Genomic DNA, 20,791 nt, shown 5'->3' with positions numbered 1-20,791 from the left:
TGTCTAATGGTTGAATCCTTAGAAAAACACCTCCAGACCAGAGTGGAATGGAGTCGTAAATGGATGGTAAAATTTAATGCTAGTAAGACTAAGCTGTCTCCTTTAACAATTACAGGAAGACTCTCCAACCACCGATATCCATGACACCCCTACCTGAGAATTCTTCCTTCAAACACCTCGGCTTAACATTCACAGGAAATATGAATTGGAACAAATACATTAAGGACATTGCAAAGGCGGCTGCAAGAAGGTGGGCTCCCTCTATCATGCTAGAAAACGACTTACACCTTAGAGTGTCCTGTACCTCTACAAGGTCACCATTCGCCTATGGATGGAGTACTGTTGCCGCATCTGGGCTGGTGCATCTACTACTAGTCTCTTCCTCTTGAATAGGGTCCGAAAAAGGGTCTCCAATCTCACAGGTCCCGTTTTATCAACTAGGCTCCAACGCCTGTCCTATTCGCGCAATGTTGCATCCCTGTGCCTGTTTTACAAGTATTCTAATGGAATGTGCTCTGATGAACACATTGCACTTTTGCGCCCTCATCATACATATCCCCAACAAACCCATTTAGCAACAAAATCACACCCCTTCACTGTTGAGGTCCCTAAGCCTATTTCCTCCTTTTGTTTCTATTTTCTTCCTCTTTTTTTATTCCTAACACTTTTAAGGGGGGGGGGGAGACATTGATAGTATCACATGCTTAACATCCCATAATATCCTAACAATAGTCATTCTTTTGTTGGTCAGAATAATTCATGGGAGATAACTTGAATATGTGCACCCCATAATACTTACATTTGTTTGAAGCAGTAAATGCAAGTCCAGCCGCCAGTAAGTAACGCCACACGACAAGTTTTGCAGATCTTAAATTTACAACTCGGACAGATCTCTCCCTTGTTGAAGATAATACCGAGCTGACAATGGCACCGTACACACAGGCGTGAGGAGTCATCACCATCTCTCAGGATTCCCTTCATCCGCAAACCATGGATTTCACTTTTTAACTGACTGAATTAGATATAAAAAAAAAAAAAAAAAAAAAAAAAAAAAAAAAAAAAAATCAATAAATAAATAAAAGCAAGACATTAAAAATACAAATAAAATTTAAACTCTACATTAAAAATGTTCATATTCTATTTTTATACATTTTACTAGCTGGACGCCTGACGTTGCCCAATCGAACAATACGCTTAACATATTTTAATTTATGCAGATTGAATATGTATTATAGAATCATTTCTCTATTGATTATTATATATTATGTGGAATTATTTGCCTGGTGGGCTAATTCACAAAAAAATTTAAAAAATAATAATGATAATGTTGTCCATCAAATTCCATCTGTGTTTGTTTACAATATCATGTCAGCTGATATTTTGGACTTGGTGATCTTAAAAATAGTCTTTCTTCTCTTATAGATAAATAAGAAGAATTTTTACAGGGGAATATCTTACGTTACACCGGCTAAGGTTACCTAAGTGTAACGTAAAAAAATATTCCCTTGTAAAAATTCTTTTTTATCTATAAGAGAAGAAAGACTATTTTTAAGATCGGATTTTTTTTGATTTTCGATAGTTATCAGATGAATTACTGTGCAAAACATATTTAAGAACACTGCCAGATATATAAATTAATTTTGTGTGAAATTTGCAAACGATAGACTAAGCCATTTCAGAACCTATGAGGAAGGAATTCACACACACACAAACACACAAAGTGACTTTTATATAATTACTATTAGAGACAGTGGCACATGTGTTGGAGTTCCTATAGTAGTCGAAAGTGGGTTTACTTCAGTTTGTAACTTACTTGTAACTTTCGCTGCCCTTATTTTAGCCTTTAGTCCTTACATTCTGGGAGCAAGGTTTCTGACAAAATGGGAAGAATTGCTGTTTTCTGGGTTGAAACGTGAAAACTTATTAAAGTATTTTTTTTACCTTGACATAGCAGCAGTAGTATAGTAGTAGTAGTTTTTATTTGTTTGTCTTTTTCTCTTTGCTCTTTACATCAAGTAGACTTAATGCCTTATCTGAAGCAATATCCATAAAACAAAAAAATGAAATAAAAAAAAACGTCTACCATCTTCTATAATATAAATCTCACCTGTCTGTTTAAATGTATGTATGCATGTTTGTATGTCTGCCTAAAATTTTAGACAGGTGACGGATTTTCACGAGATCAGTATCATTTTGAAGCTCGACCCTTCGGACGACAAATATTGAAAAATTGGCCAAAAACATTAATTCCTTCACCCTCAACTGGGCACTTTTCTACAGGAAGGATCTGATTTTTTGCTGACATTTTTTGCAAGTCATTCAATCTTCGATGTTGCATAAAAGGCATTATTTTGGCCGCCTGTGACGTCATAACCACGGTAGGCACATCGGTAAGATCGTTTGTTTTTTTCTTCTGGCACGTTATGGGTTCGAGCCTGCTTACTACTCCTATTTTTTTTTTTTTTTTGCGCTCAACCAACACCCTTACACACACCACCACTTTCTTTTCCACCTTTGCGCCACAGGTTCGAGCCTGCCTGCCTACTACAACTGTGGCATTATATGTCAGTGCCACGGTTGCTAACACACTCTACAGCATGGCCGGGGTGGTGATTTGACCATAAGCGCAGAGATACACAGAAATGCAATCCCAGAATTCCCTTTCTTGATCAACCTCTTTTTCGTCCAGACAACATGGGGTAAGCACGCATATTTCTGTCTCTCGATAAACGAGAGGGAGCACCCCCTCCCCCTCATCATTAGTTAAGCATAGTTAGTTTAATAATTGTAGGATATGTAAATTGTATATTGTATTGTAATATATATTTTTGCAAAATAAATAGTTAAGATTATATAATATATTTGCAATTGTGTCGCGTGTCATTTTTTTTTTTTTTGTGTCTGCCATAAATTTCTTCATTAAAGAATGAAGTTGCCTTGAGGAAAAGGAAGACTCCAACTCGAATGCCATCAAAGGTCAAGACGTTTCCTGGGAGAAGAAGGAGCCACATATCCGCATCCAAAATCTCAGGTATGCTTTTCTTCTTGATACACAGACCCTAATGACTGGCCCATCTTCACATCTTCATGACATTTAGTGTAACACGTGAAGCCAGTCACACGCCAGTGACTGGCTGATAGTGTTATACAACTTTTTTTTTTTTTTTTTTTTTGCTCAACACACACTTCCAAATATCCGGGCAATGCCGGGCACCCAGGCTAGTACTGAATATCTGTTTTCTTGAGAAGATATGATGCTTGGAAGTAAATGAAAAAGATAAAAACTATAAAGAAATAATGATTCTAATAAACACAGCAGAATCTTTTTTTTTTTTACATGGGGGTCACCACTTATCAAGGCCCGAAGGCCACTCAGGGATAAGGGTTATTGCGTGTACAGTAATCAATGAGATAGTATTGTAGTAATCATTAGTATTGGGGGTTTTGATAGTGTCTTACTTAAAGGGGCGGTTTGTCAGGAGTTTGTTTATGTTGGACTTGAAGACGTCCAAGTTGTAGTCAGGTGGGAAACAGGCAAGCGGCAGAGAGTTCCACTGGCGTGCAATTCTAAGAAAGAAGCTTTGCTCATGGAATCTACGTTTGGATTTAGGCACAGATAAAGAGTGGGGAAAATTATTGACAGTAGTTTCAACCAGATGGGTGTTTCTCGTGAAAGATTGGCGAGGGGGGATTAGGGATTGGAGCTCAAACGAGCACCTGCCATGGAAATAACGATAAAACAAAGACAGGCTTGCAACGTCTCTTCTGTGAGAGAGAGGTTGCAGGGAAGAGAAAAGGGCATCCCCCACTAAACCACAAAGTCTATTTTGTACTCTATCAAGGCAGGATAGGCTGTTTTTAGCAGCTCCTGCCCAGATGTGGCAGCAGTACTCCATCCTTGGACGTACTTGGCTTTTATACAGATAGAGAATTGCATCAGTAGTGAGATATCTTCTGGAGCGGTAAAAGGATCCCATCATTTTCCCAGCGTCCCTGGCAACAGATTTGATATACGTGTTCCATTTCAGATCAGGAGTAAAGGTCAAACCCAGAAGCTTGTCAAAACATGGAGCCTCCCCAAGACGAGAGCCATCCATTTCAATTGATGCCAGATGGGGATCAGAGCGTTGATGATGTAAAGATAGAAGCTTGGTTTTGGATGCATAATTTGCTGGATTGCAATTCCTATTTTGGCCACATAAATTCTTTAGAGTGAAATGATTTTGGCATTTCTTCCAAACAAATTATCTCTACTGAAACCATGTTTGTAATAATAAAAATGATAACTTAAAAAGAGTTATAGCGGGTTTGGCACTTATGTATGACACAAGCCGAGATACACAATTGCCAGACTGATTATTTTTCAAAACCAAATATTTAAGAAAACAATTTAACAAAAATGATCTGGCAAAACTTGAATTTAACTTGTAAATACTATTTAACAAATAGCGCGGGTCGTTAAATGCAAAAGCACCAAATAACATTTATTTTATCAAAATAAAATTGTAAAACAATTATTGTATCAAAATATAAGGCACTTATGCATTATACGGGCGAGGCCATTTTGTTTTGTTGGATTTCATTGAACGACTGATAGGGGACACAACTTTTCAACTTAATTCAACAGGGAGACACTTATGCATTACACGGTCGGAGCCATTTTGTTTTATTCGGTTTCATTGAGCGACCGATAAGTGGTACAACTTTTCAACCTAATTCAACAGTAACAATAATTAAAACCATATTTTGTTATAGTTTCACTTTAATTCAAACAATTTTTTATTAAAATTCTATTTTTCTCTTACGGCGACTTCTTTCCATTAAATTGTTTGAAAAAAAAATTTTTTTTTAAATATAAATGATGTTTAAATTCAAAAAAATGTTTTAAAATTGTTTGAAAAAAAAAAAAAAAAAAAAAAAAAACTAATGTTGCTTTAATTTTTATTAAAATTCTATTTTCTTACAATGAGTTTCCGTTAAATTGTTTGAAAAATATCCAATGTTCCTTCAGGGCAGAGTTAGATATAAGGTTGGTTTTTAATATGGGGAAAAAAAAAAAAAAAAAACTGCCTCTGTCTAGACAGATTTCTCTTCCACTGACCGAGGACAGAAAAGAGAATGTGTAGTATCAGAACAGATACTACACTCTGCTCTTAGCCAAAAGGCCAAGTTATGTTGCTTTAATACAAAAAAATGCATTTTTTCAATAAATGTTTTTACAATTATATTTTGATACATTTTTATATAATAATTTTTGTTTTTCAAGTATTTTGATGTTATCTATTTATTTATTTATTTATTTATTTTGTGCGTTATTTGACCAAGAAGAAATAATGTTTTATTAAATTTAGATGAGAAAACAATTCAATAACTTTTTTTGGTAAATGTAACGTTTAAGTGTGATGCTCTTTTTACCGTTATTATTTAGAAATCTATAATTTAACATGGGAGGTGGGTGCTTTGTAACTATTCTAAGAAATTGAAGTCACTGCCCCTAATAATGGCACCGTCCGTATAATGCATACGTGCCAAAATAACAATTTTCGTTCAAATTCAACATAGAAATAATATCCTTATAGACTGAGGCCATCTTTATTTTTGTTCCTATTCAAAGTGCCCCTTTTTAGGGAGCTAGATTTTCCTCACACTGAAAACCGACCTTGTGTCTAACTCTGCCCTCGTGGGGAGGCAAGTAAATAGGAACAATATTTAAAAAAATAAAAACAATCAAAGGGAAATAACCTAAAAATTTCATCCAAGACTGAGAAACAAATAAACTAGAATTTTTCATTTTGATTTTAAAAAAATTCATTTTTTTTTTTTTTACCCCTTTTTACCCCCTGGGGACGAAACCAGAATTTTTCTAATATTACATTTCCACAGGAATATCCATGTGATCTTGCTTTTGAGTAATTTTCAGTAAAATCTACTGGTCAGAAAATATTCTATGTACCAAAAAGTGCTATTTTTGGCGATTTTGACTTCTTTCGACCCCATGGAGATGCAACAAGAATTTTCCCAGGGTCAAATATTACGTTTTCAGATGCATATTTATGTGGTCTTGCTTTTGGGTAATTTTCAGCAAAATCTAATGGTCGGAAAAGATTTTATGTCCCGAAACGTGCTATTTTTATCCATTTTGGGCTAAAAATCACCATTTTCATCCCTTTTGAACCCCTGGGAATAAAACCAAAATTTTCCCAGGATAAATTATGTTTCAAGATATATATCCATGTGGTCTTGCTTTTGGGTAATTTTCAGCGAAATCGAATGGTCATAAAATATTTTATGTACCGAAAAGTGCTGTTTTCGTCCATTTTACCCCTTTTTGACCCCCCACCCCTGGGGAAAGAACCAGAATTTTCCCAGGGTCAAATATTACGTTTTCAAATGTATATCATGTGGTCTTGCTTTTGGTTAAATTTCAGAAAAATCTAATGGTCGCAAAATATTCTATGTCCTGAAAAGTGCTATTTTTGCCCCTTTTGACCTCCTGGGGATGCAATCAGAATTTTCCCAGGGTCAAATATCCGAGAATGTCACATTTCCTCCCTTCCCTAGTTGTAACTTCATGCAAATTTTCAGAAAAAATGTAATGAGTTGTTATTGAGAATTTTTGGAATGACCAGACAAACAGACGAGGGTGAATTCTAAGGTTCAAATCTGACTAAGTCAGTGGACCAAAAACAATCAGTAAAGATTAAGTTTATAATCCAAAAGCTTCTGTAAACTTGGAGTAAATATAAATATTTAAATAGTAATCCCACCCAAATAAAATAAAAAAAACTCAATACAACAAACACAGGAAATAGAGGTTGTTATATATATATATATATATATATATATATATATATATATATATATGAGCAAACAGTTAATAAAACATGTTAAAAAAACATGTTAAAAAAACACGTTAAAAAAACATGTTAAAAAAACATGTTAAAAAACACTTTGAAATGAGTTAAAAACATATTTAATCTGAAAAGGAAACACTAGATAAGTGGATAGTCCTTAATCCGCAGAGTTTCGAAGAAATACTTTCCTTCTCATCAGAGGGTAGGAATTAGCAAAATGCAGGATCGGATTTTGCATGCAAAAGTATTTGATGAAACAAGTAAGTCAAAGATCTTACTTGAAAACAAAAAAGTGAAGCAGAGGGAATATGGTGAAGAAAAACATATATATATATATATATATATATATATATATATATATAAAACTACTTAATTTACTCACATAAAATTAATATACGAAAGTATAGATTTCAAAAGTGCTCAATACGTAGGTAGAGCTAGTTAGTAATTTATAAAATATAATGGCGATTAAGCTACACTGAATATTCGGCGTTTCATCCACTCTAGGACTCCTCAGGCTTATGCGCATAAGCCTGAGGAGTCCTAGAGTGGATGAAACGCCGAATATTCAGTGTAGCTTAATCGCCATATATTTTATAAATTACTATATATATATATATATATATAATTTGAGGGCTGTTTTTTTTCTGTGGAAAGCAAACATTTATTAAGTCGCCTGACGAGGCCTTCTGGTTTTAACTGACCATTTGTTTGAAACATTTAGCATGTCCAGTGTCGCAACCATGTAAATTTGTTCATATTAATAAAATTCTATTGTGCTCTTTTATTGAGCACTCTCGTTAAATTCATTAGTTATCACTCTTGAATACCTTTAACCGAGTATAATTTTTTAAATATTTTAAAAATAATACATATGCTGATCCCCATTTGGGGGGCACCAAAATTGGTCAAAGGGAAAATTATTCCCAACTCGCATTTAGGTAAAAATGTACTTTCGTATAATTCATTTCAAAACAGGTATTTCAGAAACAAAAACAAACAGCATTTAACTTTATATATAAGCTATTCAGAAATGTTCAATTTTTTAAGACTATATTTTATTTTAGTTGTACAAAAAAATGAAAATCGTGCAACAATTGGATGAATCTTTGTTCTCCAGCACTAAGCAGATTGGACATCAGAAATATTAGGTTGGTGCAAAAAATGTCGTTTTTTATGCTCAACTATATATAAAAATGACATTATTTTTGCACCAACTTAATATTTGCTCCACTTTAGTTTAATTCTTTTTTTTATATACCAAGACTCTAGGTCAGTAAGTATCGATTATGTTAACTAGTATGAATTTTGGCAGAAAACGGAAATAGACCCAGTGCACCCAACGAGTGAGACAATAAGAGTCAAGGGTTTAATTTTTAGATAAAATTTAGACACAATAACATTATTTTTGGATGATATATTTTTGTAAAGACTTATTGAGACAAACAAAAAAAACATAACTAATTGAATTTGAGTTTTTTTTTTTTACAAGGGAGTAACCACTTATCAAGGCCCAGAGGCCACTCGGGGATACGGGTTAAAGAATGTACATTGGTCAAAAGGACAATAACGTAGTAATCCTTAGAAGTGTAAATTTGGTAAAATTGGATTACTTTAGGGGAACAGCTCATCAAGAACTTGTTTACATTGGACTTGAAGACAGCTATATTGTAGTCAGCTGGAAATCAGATAAACGGAAGACAGTTCCACAGGTGTGCAGATCTTAGAAAGAAACTTTGTTCATGGAATCTACGTTTAGGTTTAGGAACAGATAAAGAGTGGGGGAAATTATTGATAGTGGTTTCATAATAATAATGACACAATCATTTTAATAAATAAAAAATTACGATTAGAAAAACATTATTACTTGTATTTGTTGGAGAATAAAATATCACATCTCCGAATCTAAACAGCTGTTTCCTTTTTATTTACTTAGCAGATTACTTGTGGAAAATGTCCCAGTCTAGAAGGATTTATTGTTACATGAATTAATATAACATTTCCGGATTATTAAAAAAAATAAATAAATAAATAAATAAATAAAAAATTTTGGAGGTACGCTCCCATTTGAAAATTCAACAGTTTCAGATTTGCATTGGATTTAATCCATCGTCATCCGAGATTGAAAAAGGTTCCTTAAATGTAAAAAATTCTCCTTTAAGACAGATTTTTTAGAATCAAAATCATAAAATGGATTTTGATCACAATTCGAAAAGGATTCTAGACACAAGGGTTTCTTTTTAGCGTTTCTTTTTAGCATTCTATGTTCATTTGAATCTTTGTAAGGAAACCAAGATGCCGCAAAACAGTTCCATTTGATGGAATTATCGGATAGGTATTCGTGTGTGTGTGTGTGTGTGTGTGTGTGTGTATGTGTGCGCGCAATAAGCTTAACAAATGACCGGCTTGAAAATGACGGTTTATTTTTCTTTTCAATTTCAACAAAGAAATTAAAATCAATTATTAATTCTAAATATAAAATACCAATGCCGCTGATTAAAATCGATATTTATTACGTTGTTTATTAACATTAGAAAGAAAAAAGGTTATGTTTAACAAAGCACTGCTGGCGAGAAAAAGTGTGTCACAGAAAAACGACAAAGATTGAATGAAAAAAAAAAAAAAAAAAAAAAAAAACACGCACATAAATACATATGTGTGCGTGTTTGTACTTATTTTTTTTATGTATTATTTTTATATATACTGATATATCTTATTAAGCTAGTTTTGCGGTTAATGCTATTGTTTGCATAAAAGCAATTATATATTGTGTGGAGCTCGGAATGAACAAACATACGGTGAGGAAAAAAAACTATACAAAAAAACAATAAATGAAAATGTATAAAGTAAATATATATATATATATACACACACACACACATACAAAGCAAAAAAATATATATAAAGCAAAAAAATATATATAAAGCAAAAAAAATGAAAATATATAAAAAAAAATGAAAATATATAAAGAAAATATATAAAGCAAAAAAAAATGAAAATATATAAAGCAAAAAAAAATGAAAATATATAAAGCAAAAAAAAATGAAAATATATAAAGCAAAAAAAAATGAAAATATAAAAAGCAAAAAAAAAATGAAAATATAAAAAGCAAAAAAAAAATGAAAATATAAAAAGCAAAAAAAAAATGAAAATATATAAAGCAAAAAAAAATGAAAATATATAAAGCAAAAAAAAAAATGAAAATATATAAAGCAAAAAAAAAAAATGAAAATATATAAAGCAAAAAAAAAATGAAAACATATAAAGCAAAAAAAAATGAAAATATATAAAGCAAAAAAAAAATGAAAATATATAAAGCAAAAAAAAAATGAAAATATATAAAGCAAAAAAAAAATGAAAATATATAAAGCAAAAAAAAAATGAAAATATATAAAGCAAAAAAAAAATGAATATATAAAGCAAAAAAAAATGAAAATATATAAAGCAAAAAAAAAAGAAAATATATAAAGCAAAAAAAAAGAAAATATATAAAGCAAAAAAAAATGAATATAAAAAGCAAAAAAAAATGAATATAAAAAGCAAAAAAAAATGAATATAAAAAGCAAAAAAAAAATGAAAATATATAAAGCAAAAAAAAAATGAAAATATATAAAGCAAAAAAAAAAATGAAAATATATAAAGCAAAAAAAAATGAAAATATATAAAGCAAAAAAAAAAATGAAAATATATAAAGCAAAAAAAAATTAAAATATATAAAGCAAAAAAAAATGAAAATATATAAAGCAAAAAAAAATGAAAATATATAAAGCAAAAAAAAAAATAAATATATAAAGCAAAAAAAAAGAAAATATATAAAGCAAAAAAAAAGAATATATAAAGCAAAAAAAATGAAAATATATAAAGCAAAAAAAAGAAAATATATAAAGCAAAAAGAAATGAAAATATATAAAGCAAAAAAAAAGAAAATATATAAAGCAAAAAAAAAAAAATGAAAATATATAAAGCAAAAAAAAAGAAAATATATAAAGCAAAAAAAAAGAAAATATATAAAGCAAAAAAAAATGAAAATATATAAAGCAAAAAAAAAAAATGAAAATATATAAAGCCAAAAAAAATGAAAATATATAAAGCAAAAAAAAAATGAAAATATATAAAGCAAAAAAAAAATGAAAATATATAAAGCAAAAAAAAATGAAAATATATAAAGCAAAAAAAAATGAAAATATATAAAGCAAAAAATAAAATGAAAATATATAAAGCAAAAAAAAAATGAAAATATATAAAGCAAAAAAAAAATGAAAATATATAAAGCAAAAAAAATGAAAATATATAAAGCAAAAAATTAAAAAATGAAAATATATAAAGCAAAGAAAAAATGAAAATATATAAAGCAAAAAATGAAAAAAATGAAAATATATAAAACAAAAACAAAAAAAATGAAAATATATAAAGCAAAAACAAAAAAAAACAAAAACAAAAAAAATGAAAATATATAAAACAAAAACAAAAAAAATGAAAATATATAAAACAAAAACAAAAAAAATGAAAATATATAAGCAAAAAAAAAAATGAAAATATAAAAAGCAAAAAAAAATGAAAATATATAAAGCAAAAAAAAAATGAAAATATATAAAGCAAAAAAAAATGAAAATATATAAAGCAAAAAAAAATGAAAATATATAAAGCAAAAAAAAATGAAAATATATAAAGCAAAAAAAAATGAAAATATATAAAGCAAAAAAAAAATGAAAATATATAAAGCAAAAAAAAAATGAAAATATATAAAGCAAAAAAAAAAGAAAATATATAAAGCAAAAAAAAAATGAAAATATAAAAAGCAAAAAAAAAAATGAAAATATATAAAACAAAAAAAAATGAAAATATATAAAGCAAAAAAAAATGAAAATATATAAAGCAAAAAAAAATGAAAATATATAAAGCAAAAAAAAATGAAAATATATAAAGCAAAAAATAAAATGAAAATATATAAAGCAAAAAATAAAATGAAAATATATAAAGCAAAAAAAAAAATGAAAATATATAAAGCAAAAAAAAAATGAAAATATATAAAGCAAAAAAAAATGAAAATATATAAAGCAAAAAAAATGAAAATATATAAAGCAAAAAAAAAATGAAAATATAAGCAAAAAAAAATGAAAATATATAAAGCAAAAAAAAAATGAAAATATATAAAGCAAAAAAAAAATGAAAATATATAAAGCAAAAAAAAAATGAAAATATATAAAGCAAAAAAAAAATGAAAATATATAAAGCAAAAAGAAATGAAAATATATAAAGCAAAAAAAAAATAAAAATATATAAAGCAAAAAAAAAATGAAAATATATAAAGCAAAAAAAAATGAAAATATATAAAGCAAAAAAAAAAATGAAAATATATAAAGCAAAAAAAAAAATGAAAATATATAAAGCAAAAAAAAAATGAAAATATATAAAGCAAAAAAAAATGAAAATATATAAAGCAAAAAAAAATGAAAATATATAAAGCAAAAAATAAAATGAAAATATATAAAGCAAAAAAAAAAATGAAAATATATAAAGCAAAAAATTAAAAAATGAAAATATATAAAGCAAAAAAAATGAAAATATATAAAGCAAAGAAAAAATGAAAATATATAAAGCAAAAAATGAAAAAAATGAAAATATATAAAACAAAAACAAAAAAAATGAAAATATATAAAGCAAAAACAAAAAAAAATGAAAATATATAAAGCAAAAACAAAAAAAATGAAAATATATAAAACAAAAACAAAAAAATGAAAATATATAAAACAAAAACAAAAAAATGAAAATATATAAAACAAAAACAAAAAAAATGAAAATATATAAAACAAAAACAAAAAAAATGAAAATATATAAAACAAAAACAAAAAAAATGAAAATATATAAAACAAAAACAAAAAAAATGAAAATATATAAAACAAAAACAAAAAAAATGAAAATATAAAACAAAAACAAAAAAAATGAAAATATATAAAACAAAAACAAAAAAAATGAAAATATATAAAGCAAAAACAAAAAAAATGAAAATATATAAAACAAAAACCAAAAAAATGAAAATATATAAAGCAAAAACACAAAAAATGAAAATATATAAAGCAAAAAATGAAAATATATAAAACAAAAAAAAAAATGAAATATATAAAACAAAAAAAAAAATGAAAATATATAAAACAAAACAAAAAAATGAAATATATAAAACAAAAAAAAAATGAAATATATAAAACAAAAAAAAAATGAAATATATAAAACAAAAAAAAAAAAATGAAAATATATAAAACAAAACAAAAAAATGAAATATATAAAACAAAAAAAAAAATGAAATATATAAAACAAAAAAAAATGAAATATATAAAACAAAAAAAAAATGAAATATATAAAACAAAAAAAAAATGAAATATATAAAACAAAAAAAAAATGAAATATATAAAACAAAAAAAAAATGAAATATATAAAGCAAAAAATATGAAAATATACAAAGCAAAACTAGCAATGGTGGTGTTGTTTTAACTTCGATCGGTAAGAGAGCATAAGTTGTACATTAGCGCATTTCAGATCTTACTCATTGAACATTGTGTCACTTTCAGACATGATAGAAGACTCCTATCACTCTTGAGATTTGTACACAACTGGTGAACTAGTAGATAGTCTGCAATAACGAAAAAAGAAAACCGGAGTATTTTAGGATATGAAAACTACACAGAGTTATTCAGTCTCCACCAGAGAATTTTAACGACCCCAAATTTATCGAAAAGAATGCAACCTTTTTTGCAGAACTGATTCAATACACTGAACATATTAAGAGAACATTATTTATTAAGAGAGAAACCGAAAATTATATCTCTATATACAGTGCTAACGTCTCTAAAATGTAATGAAGACGAGACTATTACTGGGCGTGTTATAAGGGCAGAAACAATAAATGCATTAAAACTCTCGGGTGAAATAAAAAGCGAAACCTGTTAATCTCAATGACGCTCAAGGGACTTACATCTGATTTTAAACCATTTACAACTGTTATAATGCAAAAAGACAAACCTATAACTTTCAGTGAATTTAAAGTGGCATTGCGTAGTTATGAATCGGACGTTTGTGGACAATTATAGCTAACATTATCATCAAGTTCAAAAATGCTTCTTGAAAACCGACAACCAAATTACACATCTCACTGCAATGTTTTCCCAAAAAAGTAATTTTCCCCAGAGAAAGAATAAAATGATCTGCTATAATTGTGGACGACCCAATCACAAAAGTTTCGATATAAAAAGCTCAAAAGTGGAACTCCATCAAAAACGTTGAGAACTTTGTTGAAGAACATTTCTATTCACATATAAATTTGGCAATACGACAAACGGTAAAAAATCTTCTTGTAGACTGTGGTGCTACATCACACGTTATCACCAAGAAATCTGATTTTATTAATTTTGATTCAAACTTTAATCCACAGAGTCATTTTGTCAAGCTGGCCGACGGTAGTCAAATAAATGATATCGTCTTGAAAAGAGGCAATGCTAAAATATCACTAAAAAAAATAAAAGCGAAATTTGTAAATGTATTCTTAAAAGTGCTCTTTTCATGCCTACATTTAAGCAAGACATATTTTCCGTACAGGTCGCCATCAAACAAGGTGCGAATATAAAGTTTTGCGATAACAAGTCAAAATTGATATATTCAAATGGAACTGCATTTGACATTAAAGAAAATGGCCGACTATATTATTTAAAGAGTATGGTCCCCTTAAAAAAATGCCTGTTATGACTTGGAAACCTGGCATAAAATTCTGGGACACTGCAATACTGCTAATATTAAAAACTTAAATGTAGTCGAAGGCATGAAAATAATACCTTCAGACGATCTTCCAAATTGTGATGTTTGTGCACAGGGAAAAATGGTAAAATATATAAGCAAAACTCCAGACAAAAAGACCTCGAAAATTCTCTCACTTGTGCACTGTGACTTGGCAGGCCCAATAAGCCCAATGGGAAGAGATAACTTCAGGTATGCATTAAATTTTGTTGACGATTATTCAGGTTTAATTATGGTTTATTTCTGAAAAAAACAAATCAGACACTATCCTCGCCACTAAGAAATATTTAGCTGACATCGCCCCATACGGCTCGATAAAATGTATTCGTTTGGACAATGAAAGTAAACTTACGAGTAAAGACTTGGAACTTCTATTAATAAACCATCATATTAAACACAAGAAATCAGCACCTTATTCCTCATTTCAAAATGGCACCGCTGAAAGAGCATGGTAGACCCTTTCGAGATAGCAAGATGTCTACTTATCGAATCAAAATTAGCCGAAAGTTTATGGATATATGCTTTAATAGTGGCGGCATATATCAGAAATAGATCATTCAATAACAGATTTGGCAAAACCCCATATGAAGCGTTTTGCGGTGTAAAACCAAAAATGAACCGAATGCATATATTTGGTTCAAATTGCTTCGCATCCATAGAAAATACTCATAAACTAAATATTAAAAGTAGAAAAAGTATTTTCATAGGTTACAATAAAAGCAGCCCGGAGATGTGAAAAAGTTAATGATACATCAAATCTAAAAGTGAAGAACCAGTGGACGAAAAACATGAGGAAATATTACCTAGTGTTATTGTCGTTCACAACGAAAATATTAATAACTAGCGGGGGTACCCGGCGTTGCCCGAGTGTTTGTTTCCGGGACGGGGGGGGAGTTTTAAAAAATGTTATGGTAGGTAAGTAGGAAGGATCAAACCCGGAGTCATGAGTAAAAGTAGGAAAATAAAGTGTGAAAAAAAAAAAAAAAAAACATCTGCAACGTTAACAGTTCGGCCACCAAGAAAAGTCCATTCCAGTTGTTTAGGAAAAAAAAAAAAAAAAAAAAAAAAAAAACGACTACAGTAGGTCGGCGCGAACGTGAAAATATAATGTGAATTGTCCAGCACGCTAACCACTACGCCACAGAGCACTGCAGCTTAGTTTAGTGATTTTAAATAACTTCACATGAAAGAACCACGAAGCCAAACCGGTTATCTCTTCTCAACTGTTCCTTGTGAACGATCCCCAAACGGTGCTAAGTGGTGGCAGGGGGAGGAGGAATTTATTAGAGAGAAAATATTTTACCACTTCCATTGATCTTAACCGATTTTGGCCGTGACTTCTCAGCAGAAAAAGTATAGAAATCTAAGATTATCGAGGAATTTGAGAAATAATAAGCCTATAACACACCTCAGATATTGTTCTGCCGTTTGTGCATATTATATTTGCATGAAATATCTTGATTTTTAATCCTATTAATGTCAAAATCAGACGGGAAAAAATGAGTTCATTTTATTTATATAGAGAAGAGACAACGACAATTGCAGTAAATCTACTGACGTAAATATTAACTCGATAAAGGATCAAAAAAGGCCAGACTTAAAAATTGGAAAGCTACACGACTACACAATAGATTACTGTTACTTGTTGAAAAGTGCACCAGAAAGTTATATTAAGGCGATTAATTCCGAAAAAAAAGCTATGCAATATGAATTGGAAGCTTTATATTCTTATTCTTTGGTTTCAGTCCCATTTCATATATATTATTTTCAGATAATTTCTTCTCGCTGGGGTTTTAACAAAATGGCAGTGAAACTTTTTAAAGCAAGATTTGTTGCAAAAAGTTTTTCTCAAATTTCTGGGGTCGATTATTTTGCCACCTTTTCACCGAGGACAAATTTAATGACAATTAGAATTTCATTGCAATTTGCCGTTCAATACAATTTAAAAATATATCAAATGAATGTAAAAAAATGCTTATTGACTGTGAGATTTATATTCCCCCCTCGCCTGAGGGATTTAAAATGAAAAATAAAAATTTCATATGGAAACTGAATAAGTCACTGTACAGTCTAAAACAAAGTGCTCATAATTGGAATCTAACACTCCATAATTATTTAGTAGAACAAAAATTCAGTCAGTGTCCCAGAGCTGCGTGCATGTATACCAAAAAATATAATAAATTGTTGATTTTGTTTTTTTGGGTTGGACGATATATTACTTATCTCAAATTGTGACAACACTTTAAAAGATGTTAAAAATAGATTAAATAAAAAATTTTAAATGGCCGATCTTGAACAGTTTACTTGTGAAAATGGAACTATAACAATGAACCAATCACGGTATATTGACAAAATCTTGCTGAAGTTCGGAATGCAAGATTCTAAACCACGTATAACTCGTTGAGATTGATATAAATAAAAATACTGAAACTAAATTAAAAGATGATCGATTATACAGAGAAATTATTGGAAGTCTAATCTATTTGATGACCGCCATTATGCCTGATATATGTTACACTGTAACAAAGCTATCTCAAAACTTATCAAAACCGACAACTAAGGACTTAACTTATGCAAAACAAGTCCTTCGTTATTTAAAAAGAACCAATGAACAATCTTTAATATTTAAAATGTCAACATATCCCCTAAATTTAAATTGCTTTTCAGATTAAGATTGGGGGTATCTCTGAGGATCGAAAAACTATAATGGGATACTGTTTTAGACTGTCAAAGACTGGACCTATGATCTCCTGGAAAACTAAAAAAAAAATTGTGGCCTTTTCTACATGTGAGGCAAAATTTGTTGCACTCATGCACTCAGCACAGAAGGCAATTTTTCTAAACATCTTTCTAAAGTCTATTTTAAAACCAGATCGAAGTAAAAAAAACAAACAGTAATTCATCGTGACAACCAGAATAGTATCTTATTAGCAAATAAGCATGATTTATCAAAGGTCGAAGCATATTGATATCAAATATTGTTGCATAGGAGTACATATTAAGGAGAATGACAGACATATATAACAATGATGAGGGAGCGATGACATTTATACATATACAGTTCTGTCCTGGGATGCTTGGGACGTCATATAGATACTAAATGGAGGTGCATACAAGTTCTTCTAACATAGATGGAGGAGGAATACATATTCTTAGGAGAGTTATGCAATGTTCATAATAAGATGATCAACACATTACCTTCTGGGTGTTGAAAGACGACACATGACAACAGTTTTACAAAAACACAAAACAACACGGTCGAATGCTGATGATGTCAGGAATTCAAATTTGAAAGCGAAGGGTAGAAGATTAAACCATGCAGATACCAAATTTGAATTCCTGACGTCATCAGCACAGTGGTCAACTGACTGTTTGGAAGCGAAGGGCAGAAGATTAAACCATGTAGATACCAAAGAGTCAGCTGACCACTGACTGCCAACTGACATTCAACTCTCTCTCTCTCTGGCTGATTAGCAGACTGACTGAACTCTAGCTCCTATATTGAGAATCCCCTTTTGCTATGACGTCAGAAGTGTTTCCCAAACGTGACCAATTCACGTGGCTATGCATGTTTGTCCAAAACACACTTCTGCAAACAAAGAATCCTCTCCTAACCTATTTTTTAACCTAACCTATTTTTTTTTAATATATTTTTAATTTGTATTGTTCATTATTTTTAGCTAACATTTTTAATATTCAGTTTTATAAAAGATTAACACATTACCTTCTGGGTGTTGAAAGATGACAAAACACATTTACCTTTCAGTTGATGGAATGACGACACAATGACAAACGGTTACAAAATATCGATGGTGATTCTTTAATCATTGGACCGGTCGAATGATGAGGACGTCAGGAATTCAAATTCGGGATCTACATAGTTAACCTTCTACCCCTTTGCCTCTAAGGGGACCCTCCTCTGATCATGTCAACTCTTAGCCGATTAACTCTCTCCGACCGACTTTGCTGACTGTTCTGCCTCAACTGTCCTGATCTGACTAACTCTAGCTCCTATATTGAGAATCCCCCTTTTGCTCCTTTTCTCTTCCTTGCAACCTTTATCTCACAGAAGAGATGTTGCGAGTTTGTCTCTGATGTATCGTTATTTTCATGGAAAGTGTTCGAATGAGCTTCAATCTATGGTCCCCCCTCGCTAAACTTTCACAAGAAACACTCGTCTAGCTGTAAACACTATCAATAATTCCCCCCACTCTTTATCTGTGCCTAAACCTAAACGAAGATTCCATGAACAAAGCTTCTTTCTTAGAACTGCACGCTTGTGGAATTGTCTTCCGTTTTCCTGCTTTCCGGCTGACTACAATATGGTTGTCTTCAAGTCTAACGTAAATAAGTTCTTGATGAGCCGTTCCATATAAGTTATCAACTTTACCAAATTTTCATTACTAACGATTACTATAATGTCCAATTTCTACTGTACACTCTTTAACCCTTATCCTTGAGTGGCCTCTTGGCCTTGATAATGTGGTGATGCCTATGTAAAAAAAAAAAAAACGTCAGAAGTGTGCTTCCCAAACGTGACGAATTCACGTGTCTATGCACACGTTTTTCCAAAACAGACTTCTGCAACCAAGGAATCCTCTCGTAACCTATTTTTCAACAATGTATTTTTAATTTGTATTGTTCATTCTTTTTAGCTGACATTTTTAATATTCAGTTTTAGAAAAGAATGAACAATCAATTCTTTTTACAATATAAACAATATCTAACTATTTATAACAGAATTTAACAATAGGCCTTTTTAACATTCCGATTTCTAACATTCTATTTCTGAACCTTGCTTTCAAGGTTCGAGTCTCGGCTTATCCAAATCTTATTTTCACTTATCTAATGTTCTTCTTATTTACATGGAAAGGGACAGCCCTTTTTCCTGTAATAAGAAATGAAATCAGTAAAAAATCTATTACTCTTAATTATGTAGAATCTGAAAATAATATTGCCGACATTTTTACTAAACCTGTAACAAAGATTAAAACATTTTATCGATGAACCTTTTGGAATTTAATCTTGAATAAATCTTTTTTCAGAAACTCAAAATGAGAAGTAGAACCCCCCCCCCCCAAAAAAAATGTAAATTGTTCCGGGTATGATGCAAAACTACAACCATTTCTTTTTCTTGTCTTCCTAACCAAATTAACAACTAAAATATCTAACAGAATGTTTCGAGTTTTTGTTTTAAAAAAATGTGATTGTTTTTCTTGTTCCTTCTTCAGAAAACCTTTCCTTTAAAAAGAATGTATATATTTGAAAAATGTGTATATCTGTATGTATTTGCATATATATATTTAAAAAGCATGTATATCAGTATTTATTTGTGTATATATTTGAAAAGTATGTATATCTGCATGTATTTGTGTATATATTTGAAAAGTATGTATATCTGCATGTATTTGTGTATATATATATATATATATATATACATATAAAAATCTTAAACAATTGAATTAAAGATGGCTTCTTTTTACACCCGTTATGAGGGGCGTGCAATAAGTAATGCCCCTAACCCACTTCCAATTGTTTGATCTCGCTGAAATTTTGCATGTGCAATGATTTATATCTCTACGGGTTATGTGGCAAATTACAGCTCTGAACTAATTGTAGTTTCTGTTTTACAGGTGTTTGAACAGAGTCAGGTGTGAAATGGAGCCTGTTGAATGTCGAGCAGTGATCCGGTTTCTGTATTTGAAAGGACGCACATCACAGACTTTTGATGAAATGAAAGAAACTTATGGTGATAATGCCCCATCATATGGCCTTGTAAAACGCTGGCATCGTGAATTCAAACATGGCCGGAAGTCTGTGGAAACAGCTCTCAGACCTGGTCACACCCACTTCTGCAATTGATGAGGCATCTGTCCGTCAAGTTGAGGCTGCCATTTTGGAAAATCGGCGCATTACTATTTGCCAAATAGCCCAAGATGTCAAGATTAGTACAGGGTCTTTGGAAACTATCATTCATGACCATTTGCATATGCATAAGGTATCTGCCAGATGGATTCCCAGGTTGCTCACACGATTCCAAAAGCGAGAATGCGTTGAGTGCTCGAGGACGAATTTGGAGATGTGCCAAGAGGAGTCAAAGTTTTTCAAAAGACTGATTACACAGGATGAAACCTGGGTCCATCACTATGATC

General features: G+C 30.1%; 1 protein-coding gene across 6 annotated transcripts in view; it reads right to left on the bottom strand.

Annotated features, from left to right (window-relative positions):
• Positions 1–20,791, bottom strand: part of LOC145263069 (uncharacterized) — a 531,947-nt gene that overhangs the window by 347,097 nt on the left and 164,059 nt on the right. For all 6 annotated transcript variants that reach the window (XM_080119927.1, XM_080119930.1, XM_080119929.1 and 3 more), the window contains exon 3: positions 800–1,012. In XM_080119927.1, the coding sequence (XP_079976053.1) occupies positions 800–1,012 (213 nt within the window). The remainder of the gene's footprint in view (positions 1–799; positions 1,013–20,791) is intronic.

This window comes from Euprymna scolopes, chromosome 38 (genome assembly GCF_053919585.1).
Source record: "Euprymna scolopes isolate OS-2025 chromosome 38, ASM5391958v1, whole genome shotgun sequence".
NCBI classification, from domain to species: domain Eukaryota; kingdom Metazoa; phylum Mollusca; class Cephalopoda; order Sepiida; family Sepiolidae; genus Euprymna; species Euprymna scolopes.
Note: the sequence above shows the minus strand (reverse complement) of the source record. Positions and strands in the feature narration are given on the sequence as shown.